General features: G+C 60.8%; 2 protein-coding genes across 2 annotated transcripts in view; one reads left to right on the top strand and one right to left on the bottom strand.

Moving 5' to 3' along the window:
- Positions 1-1,425: 1,425 nt before the first annotated feature.
- Positions 1,426-20,643, top strand: part of CSNK1G2 (casein kinase 1 gamma 2) — a 36,515-nt gene continuing 17,297 nt past the window's right edge. Inside the window, exon 1 of the mRNA XM_007994673.3 lies at positions 1,426-1,692. The gene's annotated coding sequence lies outside the window, so the exon portion shown is untranslated. The remainder of the gene's footprint in view (positions 1,693-20,643) is intronic.
- Positions 9,522-11,915, bottom strand: LOC103233629 (uncharacterized protein CSNK1G2-AS1-like). Its single transcript, XM_037994442.2, is given in 3 exon segments — positions 9,522-10,857; positions 11,252-11,384; positions 11,714-11,915. Coding segments are annotated over 3 exon segments (471 nt in total). The 3' UTR covers positions 9,522-10,721.

The raw sequence follows: 20,643 nt of genomic DNA, 5'->3' as shown, positions 1-20,643 counted from the left end.
GCCCGGCCTTGGCCTTACTATTTTTTAAGGCAGTCTTGCTCTGTCAGGCAGGCTAGAGTGCAGTGGTGCCATCACAGCCCACTGCAGCCTCGATGTCCTGGCCAATGCAATCCTCCTGCCTCAGGCTCCCAAGTAGCTGGGGCCACAGGCATGCATCACCACGTTCCGCTCATTTTATTTTTTGTAGAGACAGGGTCTCTGTTACTTAGGCTGGTCTTGAACTCCTGGGCTCAACCAAGCCTCCTCCTCCCTCAGCCTCACAAAGCGCTGGCATTACAGGCATGAGCCTCCGCGCCCACCCCACACCCCACCTTATAACGTCATCTGAAATCACCACATAGGGCTCTCTCCTTCCCCTAGAACCAAGGGCTCCCTAGGAAACGATGCCAAGAGTCTAGCTCACTGTTCTATTCTGAGAGCCACTGGCAGGCACTTAATACATATTTGAATGAATGTGTCTCCTCCGACTTTAAAAATGCCCCCACCGGGAGGTGCGTGGGAGATGTGGGGAGGCCGGAAACCACTTCTGCAGCTGCCCGTTCACTTCCAGGCCCTGTCATGGGGTGGAACAGGGTCTCACTAGTGTGCGGGGCCTTGGCCTGTGGGTGTCCTCCCCACGTTTCTTGCTCGGTGCAGGCCGGAAGGCAGGCAGCGTAAGCAGAGTCGGCTCCACGCGCAGAGCCCCAGGGGAGCGGCCCGTGCAAGGCACCATAGACCCCGCAGTGCACTTGACCAGCTGCCGGCCGCAGGCCCGGGGCCACTTCCTCTCTGCTCCTTGCTGATGTCACGGTGGAGGAGGACACCGGGGCACCCAGGCCACCGCTTTTCTCCCCCTGGACACGGAGCAGTTATTCTAGAACTTTTTCCCCTTCTGGCTCAGGAAAGTCAGATGGAAAAACCCTCTTGCCCTTAACCAGCTCATTTCCTGGCTAGCCGCCTCTTCCAGCGCCTGCCCCGGAAACCTCGCGGCCTCGCGCGCGCAACCCGCCGCCTCCTGCGCCTCGCCCGCCACCGCCCCACGCACGAAACGCCCCGCGGCGCCGCCCGTCCGTGACGTCAGGTGGCGAGACTGTGACGTAACACACAAGGCGGCGGGCGGTGCCAGGACGACCAGCCACGCGTCGCCATGGCAACAGCGGGCGGGGGAGTGGCGGGCGGCGGAAGCTCCGCCCCCGGGAGGGTGTGGAAACCGTTCGACTCCCTTCGCTGCCCGCGCGCGCCCCCGCGGCCACGGGCTTTCGGTGTCCCCCGCGGTCAGCGGGCCAGAGGCCTCGTAGCGGCCGCAAAGCGCGGTGGCCGTCGCGCGGCGCCATCCGTTGTCGCAAAGCGGCGCGAGAGACGCCCGGCCGGGCGTTGGCCCGCCCTGCGCTGTGACGTCTGCGGCGCGCGCCCCCGGCGCCGCGGCTGCGCAGTGGGGCGCGTATGGCCGCCGCCCCCCGCTGGCCGACGCTGGCGGCGTAAGGCGCGCGGGCCCGGGAGCGGGCGCGGTGGAGCGCGGCGAGCCCGGCGCCTCCAGTCCCGAACATGCGGAGGCCGGCCCAGGCGGCGCGGGAGCCGGAGCGGGGGCCCGAGCGGGCACCGGAGCCGGAGCGCAAGCGGGCGCGGGGTCCGGAGCGGGGGTCCGCGCTGCGCTGCTGAAGCCGGGCCGGCCGCCCAGACGCTGCCCGCGGGCCCGGCCACGGCGGAGCCAAGGTAACGACGCGCGCGCCCGCACTGGCCCCCACACCCCCTGCACCCTGGCGGTCGGCCCCCCCAGTGACCCCTGGCGCCCCCGCCCCCACACTCAGGGTTCACTGCCCCCCCCCCCCGCGCCCTGCCGACCCCGCACTCTGGACCCGAGCGCCCCCCACCCTGTCTAACCGCCCCCCACGCTGACCCCCCCCCACTCAGGACCCCACCACCGGAACACCTCGCTGACCCTTCACTCGGGACCCCAGCGCCCCCCACCCCGCTGAACCCGCGCTCAGGACCTCCAGACACAGCCCCACGCTGACCTCCACACTCAGGAGTCTGCCGCCCCAGTGACCCTCACACTCCAGACCCTGCCCCCGCCGCTCCAGTGACTCCCCACTGTGCACCCTGGTGACTGCCGTGCTCCAACTCCCCTGCCCTCCGCTGAGCTTTTAGTCCCCACCCCACCTCCCGCTTTCTTCCCCCACCCAGGGCTCAAGCCCACCGCCCACTCACCCGTGTCCCTTATGCCTCCCCGCGTTCTGGTCCGCAGGCCCCTGCCCACCTGGCCCCATTGCCTACTTCTGTCTTGGCCTGGCCCCTCCCCACGCAGCTGTGTCCCAGTCCTCACTTTGTGGTCCTAAAGCTCTTCAGGGGGGAGAGCAGGGGAATGGTGGGGAGAGGAAGGTGGTCTGATCCGCAGGGACCTGTTGCGGCACTGCCTGGGAACTCCCGGCTGGGCTCGCTGCCCCCTCCCCCTTCCGCTGTGGCCACCGGCTTTGTTTTCCGGAAACGCACGGATCGGGGAGGGAGGGTGAGATGTCTGAACAGGGCCTGCGGTGGCCTCACCGATCCCCGATCCCCGCCTGGCTTCTCTCTCCCAACTTTCTTAGGGGAAGACTTTCCCGTTGGGGGGCGTGGGGGCTGAGAGGACATTCGGGGACTGTTGCGTCTTGAGCCAGAATGGCTTTGGGACATCTGGTTCTTATTCCTGTGGCCTCCGGATGGCATTGTTTGTAGGAAGCGGGCCGGAGGGTTGTCTGTGTAGGTGGAGTCCAGCATCTTCTCCCCGTTATGCTCCACCGTGTGGCCCAGGGCTCCGGGGCCGTCCACACGGCCATGTGGTAGGGCTCTGCCTCCCCACCCCAGGACGTGCTGGAGCTCTGGTAGTTCGTGGGTGTGGGAGCTGAGCAGGAAGGTACAAAGGCTCCCATCTGGAGGGAAAACCCAGGCGTCCCGCCGCGGCAAGGAGCTCGGATTAGGGAGGGGACTGGGGGTTGGGTGGCAGCTGGGGATGGAAGCACCCCGGGCTACTCTGCCCTGCACAGCCTGGCCCAGCCTGGGGTGCCTCTGTGCAGAGGACAGACTGTGTGCCAGGGCCCCCAGGTTTGAAAGGGGGAAGTTCTCGGTTGTCACCGGTACTTTGTTTTGTTTTCTCCTGTGTCTCCACCAAAACGAAACGCTCTGGGCCGGGCTGACTGATGAGTTTCCCAGGCACGCAGTCCCCGGGAGTGTGTGCAGGCACGCGCACGCCTGCCTTGACGTCTCTAGGGCCCCGAGTGTTTTGCTCAGCCCCCCACGGTGAGCTCCGAGAGCCGCTCCTGCACAGATGGGAGGGAACTGGAGACCTGCATGCAGGGGAGCGGGGTCTGGACAGGGTCCCAGTGGAAGGGCCAGGTCTGGGGGTGAGAGGCCAGCCGTATGTTCTGCAGGACTGTGAGGCGGGCAAATGGGGTGAGATGTCAGAGGAGCTGTCTCTGCTCCTTTCACCCCGGTGGGAGGCAAAACCCCAACTGGTCTGTAGTGTGTGCATTTACTATGCCTGCAGTGCGGTCGGACCTCCTTGTGTGTAAAGGGGCTTCCTGTCTGATTTGATCCTGTCTAGTTCCTCTGAAGAGGATGAGGGACCAGCACCTCATTGCCTGGACTCTGGGCAGGTCTGGGAGCCAGGCCGTTTGCAGGACGGCCTGCGATGGTGCAGCACTTGGTGCGGATGGATTTTGTGGAATTGCTGATTCGGGTTTCTTCTTTTTTTCTTCCCCTCCTTTTTAATGATACAGTAATTACTCTGGGCTACAAAGGAAGTAGGTGAGGGTTTTTTTAATTGAAAGTTCCTGTTGCTCATCCCAAGCTTAGGGGAAGCCAGTACCCCAGCCATTAATTTGGGGATTGGAGTAGTCCTGTTGGTGTGCCAGGCACGGTGGGGGGGCACTGTGTCTGTGGGGACTGGTGGGGGGGGTCAGTGCACGCCTGAGAGGCAGGCCCTAGCCCCCCAGCAGATGTGTCTTCAGAGCCACTGGGACAGACCGAAGCTGAGCTTAGGGACAGTCCGGGTTGCCCTGGGGTATCTGGAGTGATGTTGCCTATTTTCTGCATCCCCATCGAGCTGCCCCAGGCCCCTGGGGGCTCATGGTCCGTCAAGGCCTTGACTGAGGCCTGGCGGAGGGCAGGTGGTGGGTGGAGGCAGCGCTCTGGGTGCTGTTGAGGCCCAGGGCCGGTCACAGACTGGCAGGGGCTGCGGGCCTCGGGTGGCAGTGGGCAGGCCGGCGTGCGGGGCTGGCTGACTTTCTCTGAACCCAGAGGACACAGGGCCCATGTGAAGGAGGCCCTGGCCCGAGTCCTGGTTAGTGTCCCGGTGGTGGCGGGCAGCTGTGGGCTTTATCCTCAGGTCAGCCTCAAGTCCCGTGTCCAGCTAGGGCTCAGTGGCTGCGTGCGTACTGGATTGAGCTCTGGTGTCAGGCATGCCAGGTCCGCCTCCCCCACCCCACAGATCTGCGGATGTTCCGCTGGCAGCCACGCGAGAGAACCTGTTGGTTGGCGGCCTCTGGACAAGGCCATCTGAGTGAGGCCTGCAGTCTGGAGGCTCCCCAGGTTGGGAGGCTCCGCGTCTGCGTCTTCCTCATTCTGGAGTTCTCGTGGGGCCGGTGCTGTGGGGCTTCCTGGGAAGTGGGTGGAGCGCCCATTTTACAGATGAGGAAGTCGAGGCCTACTTGGCCTCCTTGGGTAGAGGAGGAAGTGGTGGTTACTGACTCCCACACCTGTGCTCCTCTGGTTACCCGCTGTGCCAGTGGGAGCAGTGACAGCGAGGGGTAGTGGCCCTGCGGGCAGAGGATGGGCCTCACCACCTTCCCCATCCTCTCTACCGGCTGTGGGTCCAGGGGACTGTGCTGTCCCTGTGACTGGCACGTGGATGCAGCCGTCTGCTGGATGGGTCTGTCCAGGAACTGGACTAGCCTGGCGGGGTGGGGCGTTTCCCTTTGTGCCACCTCAGCGAGGGCTCAAAGTGAGGGGCTAGGACCACCAGAATGAGGCTCGGGGGTCCCAGACCAGGGCGGGCCCATCACTATTTATTCATTTATTTATTTAGAGATGGAGTCTCGCTCTGTTGCCCAGGCTGGAATGCAGTGGCAAGATCTCAGCTCACTGCAACCTCTGCCTCCTGGGTTCAAGCGATTCTCCTGCCTCAACCTCCTGAGTATCTGAGATGACGTGCACCACCACTCCTGGCTAATTTTTTTGTATTGTTTTAGTAAAGACGAGGTTTCACCATGTTGGTCAGGCTGGTCTCAAACTACTGACCTTGTGAGCCACCGCGCCTGGCCTATTTATTTATTTTTTTGAGGCGGAGTCTCATTCTGTAGCCCAGGCTGGAGTGCAGTGGCGCCATCTTGGCTCACTGCCACCTCTGCCTTTTGCGTTCAAGCGATTGTCCCACATCAGCCTCCTGAGTAGCTGGGAAGCGCCACCACGCCCGACTAGTTTTTGTATTTTTACTAGAGACTGGGTTTCTCCATGTTGGCCAAGCTGGTCTTGAACTCCTGACCTCAGGTGATCCACCCGCTTCAGCCTCCCACATAGCTGGGATTATAGGCGTGAGCCCCTGCGCCCAGCCCTGTCGCTGTGTAAAAGGCAGAGGAAATCTAAGAGGTTTTTTGTTGTCTCCAGCGATGTTTCGTTGATGCGTGATTGCCCTTTGGATCCTTGAAGAAAGTTGTGCTTCAAGGTAATCCTTCAATTATCTGAAAACTTTCACCCTCTGGAGTGAGGCACCCCAAGTCCTGGTCTGGATTCGTGGACAGAGTCCCCGCCTGTGAGGCCTCATGGCCAGTCCTGCCCCCTTGGCCATGGTGCTGTGGGCCGTGTTGCCGGCGGGACCTGCCCTCCTTAGGGACTTTGTTTCCCCGGTGACTCCAGGATGCTCATGTTATCTGCAATGACCTCTGCCCCTTCCCATCTGACCTCCGTCCCCAAGAAAGATGGCAAGTGTGTGAGGGCTTGTCCCGTCTGCGGCGGCTGTGCCCCTCGGGCTTCTGCTCCAGTGGTCCTGGGGCCGGGCGGCTGGCGCCGCTGCCCAGGCTCTGCCTGCGGTCAGTTCCCAGGATGGTACCAGCATGAGGACAGGGACTGGCCCGTGTCTGCCTCTGACTTGCCGGGTGTGCTTTTGAGTTCCTCTGAGGGTGGGTGCGCTGAGGGGGTTCCAGCCAGAGCCCTGGAGCCTGCAGGTGGGCTGGGCCGAGGCTTGTGGCTGCAGGGGTGGTGTGCGTGTGCGCTGGCGGCGTCCGCACAGGTGTGTACATGCCGTGCCATCACACTGGTCAGGCCTGTATGCTGCGGAGAGGGGTGCTGTGTGGGGTTCGCTGCCTGAGTGCTGGGTGTACCATGGCTGTCCTGTTGGAAGTGGTCAGGGACCTCCGCTGCCCCTTGGACCTCGCCTGTGGCCTGGGTGACAGAGCAAGACTCCCTCTCAAAAAAAAAAAAAAAAAAAATTAACTATCCCATCACACTGACCCAGCTCACTGTTCTCTTACCAGCTGTATTTGGGTATGGTCCTCAGAGCATGAGCCACTTTTTTTGGTCAAAACCTAATCCACATTCGGTGGAATTCAGCGACGTGTGCACAGAAGTGATTTTTGTACAGCTGACCCTGGATCAGGGTGGGGTTTAGGGCTTCAGCCCCTCATGCAGTAAAATACCCTCGTATAGCTTTCGAGTCCTCCAGACTCCGCTGCCCACAGCCTGCTGGTGACCGGAGGCCTTGGGAGGACATGTGGTTCACGCTCACACGCCTCGGGTATTGTGTTAGGTGCTGCGTTCTCATAGTGAGGGAAGCTGGAGACCAGAACGTGTCGAGAAAAGCATAAAGAAGATAGACCTTGTTTGCTCTCCACGTGGTGGAAGTGACGCTCATGGAAGCCTCTGTCCTCATCGTGTTCATGTTGAGGGCTGAGGAGGGGAGGGTGGGTCTCGCTGTCTCGGGTGGCAGAGTGGGAGGGAGCCAGGAGAGGCCGGCGCCCTCAGGGCAGCCTTTATTGGAAAAAATCCGCATCCGAGTGGACCTGTCAGTTCAGACCCGCCGTGGACAAGGCTCCTGTGTGTGTGCAGCCACCGCCTCTTATTCCAGAACATTCTCATCACCTGCAAAGGGAGCCCCGGCCCCTTCAGCAGTCAGCCTTCCACACCGTCCTTTCTAGAACCTTCCCACCTTGCCAGATTGAGATGCTGTCCTCGTGAAACGTTCACTCCCTTGCCCTCTGCAGCCCCTGGCACCCCCATGCTACTTTCTGTCTCTGTGACTCTGAGGGTTCTAGGGACCTCCTGGGGTGGAATCACACAGGCCGAGGCCCTTGTGTGTTTGGCGTCTCTCGCTGAGCCAGGTGGCCCGTGTCCGAGCCTCGCTCCTGTTCGTGGCTGAGTCGTGTTCTGGTGCGTGGGTGGCCACGCGCTTATTTCTGTGATGGATGTTTGCGTGGTATCCGCGTGTGGTGGCTGCGAGCATCCGTGTCCGGTTCCTGCATGGCCGCGTGGTTGTTCTCGGGCGGACGTCTAGCGGTGGAACTGCTGGTCACACGGCCACTCCGGGTTGGACCATCTGAGAAGCCGCTGACCGCCATCCACAGCACCTGTACTGTTTGTCCCCTGCTGGGTTTTGGGGACTGGATCTCTGCACAGCGACGACCACTCCCCTCCTCTTCCAGGGACCTGGTTTCTCCTGGCGTTTCTCCCGTCCTTGGGCCGGATGCTTCTCTGGCCTGCAGGGCATCAGGGACTCTGCTGTCCTGATCTCCATGCCATCTAGAAAGCCAGGGGTCCTGCATGTGCCTGGTGTCCCCACTACCTTGTCAGGCACAGGGCCAGGTCTTGCACCCTGTGACGAGCACGGGCAGTGGGACAGACAGATGGATGTGCTGCCCATGACCTTCGCCACAGCAAGTTCAGAGGCTGGGGGCATCTAGTGTCCATAAAATGACTGACAGGCCCCAGCCCCACAGGATCATCCAGGTGGCCCTGGCCTTTCTTTTTTTTTTTTTTTTAGACGGAGTCTCACTCTGTTGCCCCGGCTGGAGTGCAGTGGCCGGATCTCAGCTCACTGCAAGCTCCGCCTCCCAGGTTTACGCCATTCTCCTGCCTCAGCCTCCCGAGTAGCTGGGACTACAGGCGCCTGCCACCTCGCCCGGCTAGTTTTTTTTTGTATTTTTTAGTAGAGACGGGGTTTCACCATGTTAGCCAGGATGGTCTCGATCTCCTGACCTTGTGATCCACCTGTCTCGGCCTCCCAAAGTGCTGGGGGCCCTGGCCTTTCAAGACCACAAAAATCAATGTTTATTTACTTATTTATTTATTTATTTTATTTTTTATTTTTATTTATTTATTTATTTATTTTGAGACGGAGTCTCGCTCTGTCGACCAGGCTGGAGTGCAGTGGCGCAATCTCGGCTCACTGCAAGCTCCGCCTCCCGGGTTCACGCCATTCTCCTACCTCAGCCTCCCCAGTAGCTGGGACTACAGGCGCCCGCCACTGCGCCCGGCTAATTTTTTCTATTTTTAGTAGAGACGGGGTTTCACCATGATCTCGATCTCCTGACCTTGTGATCCGCCCGCCTCGGCCTCCCAAAGTGCTGGGATTACAGGCGTGAGCCACCGCGCCCGGCCTATTTATTTTGTTTTTTTGAGATGGAATCTCACTCTGTGGTCCAGGCTGGAGTGCAGTGGCGCAACCTCGGCTCACTACAAGCTCCGCCTCCCAGGTTCACGCCATTCTCCTCCTGCCTTAGCTTCCTGGGTAGCTGGGACTCCAGGCGCCCACCACCACGCCTGGCTGATTTTTTTGTACTTTTAGTAGAGAAGGGGTTTCGCCATGTTAGCCAGGATGGTCTCGATCTCCTGACCTCGTGATCCGCCTGCCTCGGCCTCCCAAAGTGCTGGGATTACAGGCGTGAGCCACCGCGCCCGGCCATCAGTGTTTATTTTTAAGTAGCGAAAGAAAGCTCAGCAATGTCGGAGAGCTTGAACGTTACAGCAACATCTGAAGAAGGCGTTCTTTCCCAAACCTCAGATTCTAGTAGATGAGCACTGTCCATTTTTCAGGGAAAATTGTCCAAGACTCCCCCGAAGACAGGAGGGGGTGCGCTTAGAAACAGCCAAAAAAGCTTCCTTCCATGTCGGGACGGACGGGTCTTCCCGGGCTGGGCTGGCCTAAATCCACTGCCGCCCACCGAACACAAAGGCGCCTTCTCGTGCCCCAGAGGCCACCAGCGCCCGTCCCCACTGCCTCCCTCTAGCCAGCGTCAGGCGGGGCCTGGCCTCTGGGAGGGAGGTGTCACCTGCTCTGGGGCATCTAGGAGGGAGGGGCTGTGGGAGTTTTGCTGGAGACCCTCCAGGTGGGGGCTATGGGGGCATTGTGGTGGAGTGTGTTGGAAAGTTTTGGGTGAGCTGGGCGTGTATTTGCCTTGGTGCCCCCCTAGGTCCTTGGGTGAGCCATGTGCCCAGTTTTCAGGGGAGACCGTGGGGGTCAGAGAGCTGGCCAGGCGGGTGGTCTGTGTCTGTCCCCTGCTGTTGAAACGAGGGGAGGCAAGAGGAGACACCGTGTGCCTGGGGAGGCAACATTTTCTTCCATTTGGCCGATTTATAAAAATCAAAGATGGGGGCCTTCTGGGACCATGTGATGTCTTCCAGTTCAGACCCTGCCAGATCCTGAGGCTGGCCGCTTGTGTGCCCTTGGTCCTCCAGGGCTCCCTGAGAGGGCAGCGCCAGCTGTGTTGTGTATGATGGGACGGGGGTCCCAGTTGGGAGGGTGCAGCCTCCCAATGGGCCAGGACGGGGGATGCTTGGGTGTCCCCAGGATTCGCAGGCTGGGCGGGAGGAAGTAGAGTCCACCTCCCCACCCTCTTCCTCTTTGCTGTTTCTGACTCAACATCATGAAACATGACATTAAGCTGAGACGTGGTGAGACTGGGGCCACCCTCATTTCCACATAAGGCCGCGTTTCTGTTTACTGGGGGCTAGGACTTGGCATGTCATTTTGGGGGATAGCCCAACCCTTCTGTGTGAAAGGGGTTGTGGTGGTCACTGCAGGACAGCAAGGACACACTAGCTCCTCAGTGGGCGGTGGGTGCAGGGCCCAGGGGGCAGACGCTAGTACACCGATAGTGTGTGTGTCGTCCGCGGCCTCTGGGCACTGAGACTGCCCGGGTGACGGAGGGTGGGACGCTTCCGTGTGTTCAACCTTTTTTTTTTGTTTGTTTCTTGAGACAGAGTCTTGCTGTTGCCAAGGCAGAGTGCAGTGGTGCCATCTCGGCTTACTGCAGCCTCCAGTAGGTTCAAGTGATTCTCCTGCCTCAGCCTCCCTAGTAGCTGGGATTACAGGCGCCCACCACCACGCCCAGCTAAATTTTGTATTTTTAGTAGAGACAGGGTTTCACCATGTTGGCCAGGATGGTCTCAAACTCCTGACCTCAAGTGATCCGCCCACCTCAGCCTCCCAAAGTGTACATATCCTTTTAATAACAATATATTTGACGATGATTTTAAAAAGCCAATTCCTGAAAGCCCTTAATAAAAGCTGAGGTGAATACAGGCCTGACTCTGAGGCGCACAGGCCTAGCAGGCATCACCCGGTGCACAGGGCCAGGAGCCAAGTCGTGAGGGACTGGATGGAGGCCAGGGGATGGCAAAGACCTGGGCAGCTCCCCAGGACCAAGCTCTCGCCTGGGGCTCCCCGGGGAATGAGGCCGAACCCCGCTGTGCCCTCCACTCTGCAGCCCTCGTGGGGATCATCGCAGAGGCAGGAGCCGGCAACCAAGGAGACTGCCTTTGGGTGGAGGGAAACCAGGGTGGGACATCACCCAGCGGCTCCCACGCTGTGAGGGGAAAAGGCACTCCAGTCTGCGCGACAGAGTGAGACTCCATCTGGAAAAAAAAAAAAAAAGAAAAGGAAATGTAGAAACGCAGCCCACCCAGGTTTTCCATGGCTGTTTGTGGTTACGCTTCTGGAAGGACCAGTGTCCTCCCAGACCTAGCAGGGTTCCGATGGGAGCCACCCAGGGTCCCCAGGGTCCCACCCCGCCCCGGGACCTGCCGTGGGAGCTTTCTTTCCTGGTGGGGTGCCTGACTCTGCCTGAGTGCTTCCCCCCGCTGTCTGTGGCACCACCTGGAGCCAGGGGACCCCTGCCCCCCTGGCAAGACCGGGTCAGCTCTGCCCTCGGGCCGGGGTGCAGGAACCAGAACTGAGGCTGCTGAGGTGGAGTAGGGTTGCCGTGTGGGCCTGTGCGCCGTGCGGGCCTGTGCGCGTCGGGGCATGTGCGTTGGTGCTCTCACTTCCCCGAGTCTTGAAGGCCGTCTTTGTGATGGATTTGATGCAAATGTGTCCACTTTGCTTTTGTTGATGGTGTCTGAGGCCCTGGAGTCCATGGCAGCCGCGCCTCCCTTTGCATAATCTGAATTTTGGGAAAATTGCTCCTATGTGGAGAAGTTGCAGGGACAGTGCCCTCCGCCAAGGCTGCCAGTGGGATGTGCAGCTCTGGGTGAGGGCCAGCTTTTCCCTGGAGTCAGCTCCGCCCGTGGCCCTCACCTGTGGTCTGTGCCATCACCAGGGCAAGGCTGACCTCCTGTGGGATAGAGGTCCCTGCGCAGCCTCGCTGCCCCCCCGCCACTCCCCAACAGGGTCCAGTCCCAGCTGCCATTGCGCAGCCTTGCCCCCTCCCCCAGACAGGGTCCGTCTGGGCCGCTGTGCTGTGGTTGCTCATGGCCCTCCTGTGCTCTTTACCTGGGTCCTTGCCTTTGCTGACGGTGGCCTGTGACGGCTCAGCCACGTTCTCGGAGGCCGGCTCTCCTCATGGGCGTCTCTGGTGCAATCGGTGCGGTGAGGTTGGCTTCTGCCGTGGACGAGGCCTTTTCGTGGTGATGACAGTCGCCCTTAGTCTGGTCTCCACAGTGCTGTGAGGACCGGCCCCGCCTGGCCCTGGCATTCGCTCCTCAGCCTCCTCCCGTGGAGTGGGCAGCTTCCCTTCTCTCCCTGATTTGTGGGGTGTTTCTCTTTTGCACCCAATGAGTTAAACCCATTGCCGGCCTAGGTCAGCCTACGGTTGGTTTGTCCCGGCGGCGGCAGCTCCTGTGCTCTTCTGTTTTGGAGGGCGCCCTTCCGTCTGCCCTGTGTCACCAGGCTGGGCCTGGCCCCGCTCTGCTCTGGCCCTGGGACTGGAAGTATGTGCTGCCCTGGTGTTCGGGGGCTCGTGGGTCCTGGGGCGCTGCAACTCCGCATTCTCTTTCCTTGGGGTGCAGATGAATCGGGGTGGCGGGGGACCGAGCCCACGGTGGCCAGCCCCGGCGGCCCCAGATCAGAGGGCAGGGCCGGCCTGGACAGCGCTGCCCAGAAGGGGCCACGGCCGGGTCCACATGAGTCTAGGTGTCTCTGAGGGCACTGGGACGGGGGTGGCCTGCACCTGCCCAGCCCAGCGGAGGTCCCTGGCCTCCCCTCAGCTTTTCCCTGGGCTCTGGGCTAAGGGCTGTGTGGTGATGTCAGTCCAGGGACTGTGACATCACTGAGTGGAGACAGAGAAGGGGGCTGCCAGGGCCCTCCCCAGGGAACTGGCCCTGGGCCCAGACCAGATGGAGGACCCCAAGAAGAACAGGGCAGGTAGAGGCCTGAGGCCAGGGCTGGGGAAAGGGGTGGGAGCTGACAGGGAGGGTCGGCTCTGGCCCAGAGCCAGCCATGAGAGCAGCCCCTGTGGGAATGGCTGCAGTCCTGTTTGGTGCCCGGGAGCCATCCTTGGTGTGTGACCCTGAGCTGGCGCTCTCCCCTTGGGATGGAATTGTGGCCGCGTGGGTTGGGTGGAGGCTGAGTGAGGATCAGTGTCCCCTTCTCCCTCCCCGAGATCATTGCTCTTCGCTGTGGCCCTCAGGCGTGGCAGGACAGACCCCCAACCCCCAGGCCTGCATGGGCACGGTGGGTGCCCGGCCTTCACATCCCTGCTTCCTTTTAGGCCCCGGCCTTGTCTGGCTTCCCTTGGGCACCCCCTGGGGTTCGGAGCACCCCAGGAGAGGCCAGGCTCTTCTTCCTTGGTGACGGATGGGTGCTGGGCCCCAACCGAGTGGTGACTACCTCCAGGGAGTGGTCAGCGCCCTCAGAAGCGGCTGAGTCTTGGGGTGGCGGCTCTTGTTTGTAGGGGCATGGGGAGCTGGGTACCCACCCTGTACCCATGGAACGTGGCCCAGGGTGGCAGCCCTGCCTGTCCTCTGACTGCACTCCTGCTGCTGTGAAGGCCTCAGGCGCAGGCAGTGATCGTCGGGGCCAGTCCTGAGGTGGGGGACATGGGCTGGGGGCCACTGTGGGCAGCAGGTGTGCAGGCAGCACTCCCATTTTGCACTGGGCTGCCCTCCACCTGCTGCAGGTCAGTGCCCCCCACTGAGGCTGAGGCAAGACTCCGCGGGGTGGGCGTGTATCCAGGCGAGGCTCTGCGGGGTGGGGTGGTGCCCAGGGCAGGGGCTTCTCCGTCTGTGTCAGGCTTAGGGTGTGTGTGGCTGGGCTCTCCCTCTGCTGTCTGCCCGTGACCCCCTCACAGCGGCTGTTGTGAGGTGCTTGGAGGCGTGATCCAGCCCTGAGTGTGCAGGGAGTGTGAAGTGGACACCCGTGCCACTCCTGTCACCAGAGGAGGCTGTTGCCCGCCCCGGGCTCCATCTGCAAAGTCGGGTGTGCATCTGTGTGGCTTCCTGGCCCTAGTGCTCAGCTCTGCAGGGCACAGTGGGGTTTGCTCCCAGCCCTGAGGCTGGGCACAGAGAGGCCGGTGCTCGTCCAGGGACCCAGAGAGAAAGCAGCAGCCCCAACCTGCCTGGGCCGCAACACATAAGACCACTGTATCAGGACAGACGCCAGCGGGGCAGCTTGCTTGGTGGCCAGGTGGAGCCGGGTCGGCACACAGCCTGGGCCGGCCTTCACCCCAGCTCTCAACGGTGTTGCGTCCCTGAGCGCGGGGCCTGCCCCTTTCTCATCCTCCTGACTCCAGGTCATGGGGTAGGGGTGCCGGGAGCCTCTGTGGGAGCCAGGACCTGAGAGGTGATGGTCACCACCCAGATGAGGGGCCGGGGGTCACACAGGGAGGCTTCCACGGGATGCCAAGAGCAGTGGGGCCCTAGACCCGGCAGTGGGTAGAGCCAGCAGGGCCGTGCCCATGTCGGAGGTTCTCGGGGGTGGGGCTTGTCATCTGCAGCTGGGATGGGAATTGGTGAAAAACTGGAACACACAGAGCTGAGTCAAGATCAGACAGCGAGGTGGCAGCGCCTGTGGTCCCAGCTACTCGGGAGGCTGAGGCCGGAGAATCGCTTGAACTCAGGAGACGGAGGTTGCAGTGAGCTGAGATTGTGCCACTGTACTCCAGCCTGGGCGATGGAGCTAGATCCTGTCTCAAAAAACAGAAGACCATGGGTCCCAGCCCTCGAGGCCGCTCTGTACTTGGACCCGGCAGCTGTGGCTGCAGCACAGGTGCTCACCCTGCGGCCTTGGCTGTTTCAGTGGTTGGTGTTGACCCTCCACGGAGGGGCTGAGTGGGGCGTGTTCAGTCCCATCTGGGTGGCCTGAGTGTTGGGGATGGGAGACTGGTTTTTTGTTTTTGAGACGGAGTCTCACTCTGTTGCCCAGACTGGAGTGCAGTGGTGCGATCTCAGCTCACTACAAGCTCCGCCTCCTGGGTTCATGCCATTCTCCTACCTCACCCTCCCAAGTAGCTGGGACTACAGGTGCCCGCCGCCGTGCCTGGCTAATTTTTTTTATTTTTAGTAGAGACGGGGTTTCACTGTGTTAGCCAGGATAGTCTCGATCTCCTGACCTCGTGATCCCAAAGTGCTGGGATTACAGGTGTGAGCCACTGCGCCCGGCCATCACTCATGGTTTCTTAGCAGAAGAAACTGACCATGCTAGTGGCTCACCTGGAAGAGAGAAGGAGGGAGAAGGTAGGGGATTCTGCAGAGGGAAGGCTGGTGGTGGTGCCCGCCTTTGACGGCCGTGTCCTGATCCTGTGTGGCTTAAACGGTGCCACCCGGAGATTGGTGGGCGAGATTGGGCCTCTGGGTGCCCCCAGCTGTGGGAGCGGGTGTGGCAGGGATGGCTAGAAAGAAAAGCAACCTGGACGCAGGTCCCACCTCACTCCTGGCAGCCCCACAGGCTCAAGGCCATTGTGTCAGGAGGGATAGCCTAGATGGAGAGCAGGCGAGTGGTCCCGCGCCCAGGAGGGGGCTTTGCCCAGCCTGGAGGCCGCAAGGATGAGAAGCAGTGTGTGCCCGGGAGGTCACGTGGGCACCACAGACGGAAGTGGAGCTGGGGGAGAGATGTCTCGGGATGCACCAGGCGCTCGTGCAAACCAAGTGGTGAGCAGAGAGCAGCCTGGAAGAGAAGGGGGACTGCCCCGAGCAGCTTGGGTGGCCGGGCGTGTGGGAGACCTTGGGTTTGCTGTTAGGAGGGACAATGAATGCAGGCGCCTCCATCTCCACTTCGTGTCCGTCCTCACTGAGGGAGCCGAGCAGATGCCTTTGCCCCTGCAGGTCCCCCATGTCCCCTCACCGGGGGCGCGCTCCACACGCCAGGCCCCTTTCACAGCTCACCACATAGGCGGAGACTGGAGGGTGCTCAGGACCCCGAGTGACTGCGGACGTGGGCACAGAGGGGCCTCTGAGGGTGCCTGGTCGCATCTGAGCAGCTGCCGGATCTCCCATGGAGACACCCCGGGGTGGGTGCCCAGTGGGTGCTGTGTGTGTGGCACGGCCACTGGTGAGGGCCCCCTGGGGCTCTGGGGCACACAGCAGAGCCAGCCTCTTGTCACCACATGCTTCCCCTGTGTGCAGGGAGAGGTTGGAGGCACGCGCCCGTCTTGTCTGGAAGCCAGGTGTTGGGACGTGTCCTGACGACGGCCCTGCCCACTTCCTGACGGGGCACCTGAGGGTTGTCAGTGGCTGAGCAAGGGGCTCCTCCCGAGCGGGTCCGAAGGCCATGGAAGCACAGTACAGCCTCATGGGGGCAACGTCCCCAGGCGTGCCCTGCCTGCAATCGAGGGGCGATTGGGACTCCCACCGCCTCTGCCAAAGCCTGTGCCCCGATGTCTGTCGAGAGCACGGCTTCCTCCTTGGCGGTTCCGAGGCCACTGGGCCTCACTTGGTCCTTTCTGGGCACCGAGTGTGTATGTTGGGGGAACAGGAGCCTGGCAAGGCCGTCCTGCAGGGCTCAGCAGTGGGGGCTGCGGGGTTGGTGATCCAGGACGGGAGAGCTGCCCGGCTCCTGCCAGGTGTCGAGAGGGCCTCAGCTCTCGCAGGTACTGTCTCCCCTCCCAGGGCCGCAGCGGCTGGTGTTGAGTGTGGGTATGAGCTGTGGCTCTGGGTCCTGAGTGTCCCCCCCGATGTGGCTTCCTGGTCTGCATCTCTGTCCTCTCCCAGGGGGAGTTGATTTTTGTGTTAATAACTGAGGTGTGACGCTCGGGCGGTACCCGCTAGCTGTGTAACTCACACAGCTCGGTGCCTTTAGCTCTTCACGAGGCCGTGGCTCCATCCGTGCCGTCTAGTAGAGGATACTTTCATCCTCACGGCGAGAAGGGATGGATTTGTTTTCCTCGTGAAGTCGGTGGCGTTTGCTTTTCCGGTTCCGCTTGGTGGCCTCCAGCCTCTCATCCTCAGCGAGGGTTTTGGCGGCTCCCTCTCCGAGGTCTGAGTGTCCCCACTCGCTTGTCTAGAAAGGGGCCGGAGCTCTGGGGCTCGCATCGAGGGTGGGCGCGATGTCTTTTCCTGACGCGGCATCGGGTGTCTCAGCTGCCTGGACACCTGCCTGCGCAGGGTAGCACAGACCCTATAGGCAGCGGCTCGGCCCCCAGCACCCACCCCCCTTTTAATGCCACACTGGGTCCCCCAGCACTGGCCCAACCTTTAATGCCACCCTGGGTCCCCACACCCCTGGCTACACATTGCGGCTCCCACGACCCTTGTTTGGGTCCCCGGTCCTCCAGCAGGACTCTCGGAACTGGGGAGTGAGACTTTGTTCCCTGCTGTTGTAAAGGGCATAACCTGGGAGAAGCCAGGCGGACAGAAGCCCTCACCCATGTCCAGGGCCCCACGTAGGGGTCCGGAGCTCCCCTGTCCTCCTGAAGTGCCAGTCCTGACCCTCCCACAGCAGAGTGTCTTCCCACAGGGGCTTGTAGGAAGAAAAGGCGTCCTGCTGCTTAGGAGATAGGTACATCCGGGACCTGGGGCCTTCTCGCCCTCAGCCTATGGGCAGCCCCTGGACGGCGCCTGCCCCTTCCTCGCTCCCCACCCCGCTTCTGCATGCACTCCCCCGAGATGGCCCCATGTCCTGCTGCTTTCTGGCAGGGGAGGGCTGAGGCCTGTATCTCCAGGACGCTGCCTCTCGGGCAGTCTCCAGCCCTAGTCGAGAAAGGCAGGCAGTGTGGCGCGAGCAGGCTGGCCTCGGGCGGGGGTGCCTCCTGGGCAATGTCTCCTCGGGATGTTTGCCGTACCGGATCTTACAACCGGCTCTGACAGGGTCTGCGTGTGTGTCTGTGTACTTGCATGTGGTTTTGCTTTCTTGTGGGATGGAGAATCTAACAGTAGGCGGGGTATGGTGGCGAACAACTGTGATCCCAGCACTTTGGGAGGCTGAGGCGGGCGGATCACTTGAGGTCGGGAGTTTGAGACCAGCCTGGCCAACGTGGCGAAACCTTGTCTCTACCAAAAATACAAAAAATTAGCCGGGCGTGGTGGTACATGCCTGTAATCACAGCTTACTTGGGAGGCTGAGGCAGGAGAATCACTTGAAACCGGGAGGCGGAGGCTGCAATGAGCCGAGATCACACCACTGCACTCCAGCCTGGGTGACAGAGCGAGACTCTGTCTTGAAACAGAACAAAACAAAATGCAGGCACAGACATTTCAGTGCCCCCTTCCTGTGGACGCCCCCTTCCTGTGGGTGCCACGAAGGTTTCCAGAAGAAGGAGAGTGTTCCCGTGCTGGCCGCTCATCCAGGTGTGGGCAGGTGTGCGTCGGGGCACGGGCAGGGGGAGGCGCTGGGCTCCAGTTTATCTCCTGTGGATGCATCACTCCTCCATGATGGTTCTCTGCGCAAGTCCCCCGTCCGCCCCGTGGGCAGCCGCAGTGGAAGGACAGATGGATGGACGGGCTGTGACCGGGACAGCCCAATGTGACCCCAGCCCCAGCTGTCATGGTTGTGGCATTCTCGCTGTTCCCTGTGGCTCTCGTGGCTGTGGAGGGGCATGGATGGGGCGGTCCCTGCGGTCAGAACCTGGCCGTGTCGGGTTGAGGACTTGAGCCCGGCTCAGCCGTCAGAGCCGCTGCTCGTTCCCCCACACAGAGGCATTGGATGGGGCTGCCTTGGGTGTCCCTCTTGGCTGGGGTGCACGCATCACCCCGATTCTCCAGCCCATGCTGAGGAGCCTCGCGGGCAGTGCCCAGCAGTTTATACTCCAGGCCATTGCTGTCCATTTCTCCAGAAGGCCCTGCTGGTGGGGGATCCCAGGACAGTGGAGCCTGGGGGGGCCCCAGCGTTGGCTGTGAGGTGTGGAGGTGCTGTCTGGAACTAGGGGTGCCCCGAAGCAGTATGGCGCCCAGTCCCTGTGCTGGAAGAGATGAGCTGCGGTGGGGGGCGGGGGCTGCGTCTCACGGATCCCTCTCCCAGGGCACACGAGGAGATTCCTCCCCCAAAACGCCCAGGAAGGAAGTTAAATTTTAATATGGGTCTGGTTTAGAGAAACTAGGTTAGCCATGCGTGGGTGTTTTTGGATGTTTGGGCAGTAAAGAGAGTTGGTAACTTAAGAAATCTGCTGGCCACTAAGCAGGGGTGAGGGGTACTGACTTCTTCAGCTACGGCCCTTCTTCAGCTACGGCCACTCGGTCCCATCAGTGTCCCCGGCCACCTCCCTCATATCCAGCGCCAACACAGCGCTGCAGCTGTGACTCAGTCCAGTGGAGAAAACTCACATCCAAAACTAAACCAGGAGTCAGCCAAAAAATGCAATTTAAAAGCACACCCCAGCCAGGTGCAGTGGCTCACGCCTGGAATCCCAGCACTTTGGGAGGCTGAGGCGGGTGGATCACAAGGTGAGGAGTTCAAGACCATCCTGGCCAAGATGGTGAAACCCCGTGTCTACTGAAGATACAAAAATTAGCCCAACGTGGTGGCGGGTGCCTGTAGTCCCAGCTAGTCAGGCGGCTGAGGCAGAGAATTGCACGAACTTGGGAGGTGGAGGTTGCAGTGAGCTGAGATCGTGCCACTGCGCTTCAGCCTGGAGCCGAGATCGTGCCACTGCGCTCTAGCCTGGGCAAAAGAGCGAGACTCCATCTAAAAAAGAAAAAGGCACATCCCCAGCATGGCTGTGCACAGGAGTGGGGTCACCACAGCTCACGCCTATAATCCCAGCACTTTGGGAGGCCAAGGAGGGAAGATTGAGCCCAGGAGATTGAGACCAGCCTGGGCAACATAGCAAGATCCCATCTCTACAAAAAAAAAAAAAAAAAAAAGGCCGGGCACGGTGGCTCAAGCCTGTAATCCCAGCACTTTGGGAGGCCGAGACGGGTGGATCACGAGGTCAGGAGATCGAGACCATCCTGGCTAACATGGTGAAACCCCGTCTCTACTAAAAAATACAAAAAAAAACTAGCCGGGCGACATGGCGGGCGCTTGTAGTCCCAGCTACTCGGGAGGCTGAGGCAGGAGAATGGTGTAAACCTGGGAGGTGGAGCTTGCAGTGAGCTGAGATCCGGCCACTGCACTCCAGCCTGGGTGACAGAGCAAGACTCCGTCTCAAAAAAAAAAAAAAAAAAACAACCAGACATGGGGGTCCATGCCTGTGGTCCCAGCTACTCGGGAGGCTGATTGTTTGAGCCTGGGAGACAAGTCACAGTGAGCTGAGATCGTACCACTGTGCTCCAGCCTGGGCGCCAGAGCCATACCCCGTCTGAAACCAAAATCCTACGCGCACAGAAGAGTCGGGGTGGGTGTGTAGGAGTCAGACCCTCGGGAGCGGCAGGTCGAGTGTAACTTGGCGCAGTCACCGTGGAGATGGCCTGGCGGCTCCTCAAAGACACACACAGAGCTCTCATCCGATCCAGCAACCCACGGCCACACACAAGCCCGTGCGCAAATACAGCAGCGGACTCCAGCAGCCGGGCGGTGGCCACAGCCCAGATGGCCATCAGCAGAGGAGGAGACGGAGTGCGGCCCTCCATGCACTGGAACACAACCCAGCCACGAAAGGAAGAAGCTCTGACTCGGGCCACGGCGTGGATGCACCTCGAGGACGCCAGACACAGAAGGACACGCCGTATGTCGTCCCATTTCTATGAAATGTCCAGGGCAGGCCCATCCACAGAGACAGGGAGTAACGTGGTGGTTTATTATAAATTTTTAATGAAAATAAAATATACAGTACTCTCTTGTGAGTTTATTTTAGCCCATATAGCCCATTGATGTTTTCTTTTTTTTTTTTTTTTTCCTGAGGCGGATTCTTGCTCTGTCACCCAAGCTCTGCCTCCCAGGTTCACGCTGTTCTCCTGCCTCAACCTCCCAAGTAACTGGGACTACAGGTGCCCACCACCATGCCTGGCTAATTTTTTTGTATTTTTAGTAGAGACAGAGTTTTATTTTTATTTTATTTTATTTTTTTTGAGACAGAGTCTCGCTCTGTCACCCAGGCTGGAGTGCAGTGGCTG

Source organism: Chlorocebus sabaeus, chromosome 6 (assembly GCF_047675955.1).
Source record: "Chlorocebus sabaeus isolate Y175 chromosome 6, mChlSab1.0.hap1, whole genome shotgun sequence".
Classification (NCBI taxonomy): domain Eukaryota; kingdom Metazoa; phylum Chordata; class Mammalia; order Primates; family Cercopithecidae; genus Chlorocebus; species Chlorocebus sabaeus.
This window is presented reverse-complemented; position numbering and strand designations above follow the sequence as displayed.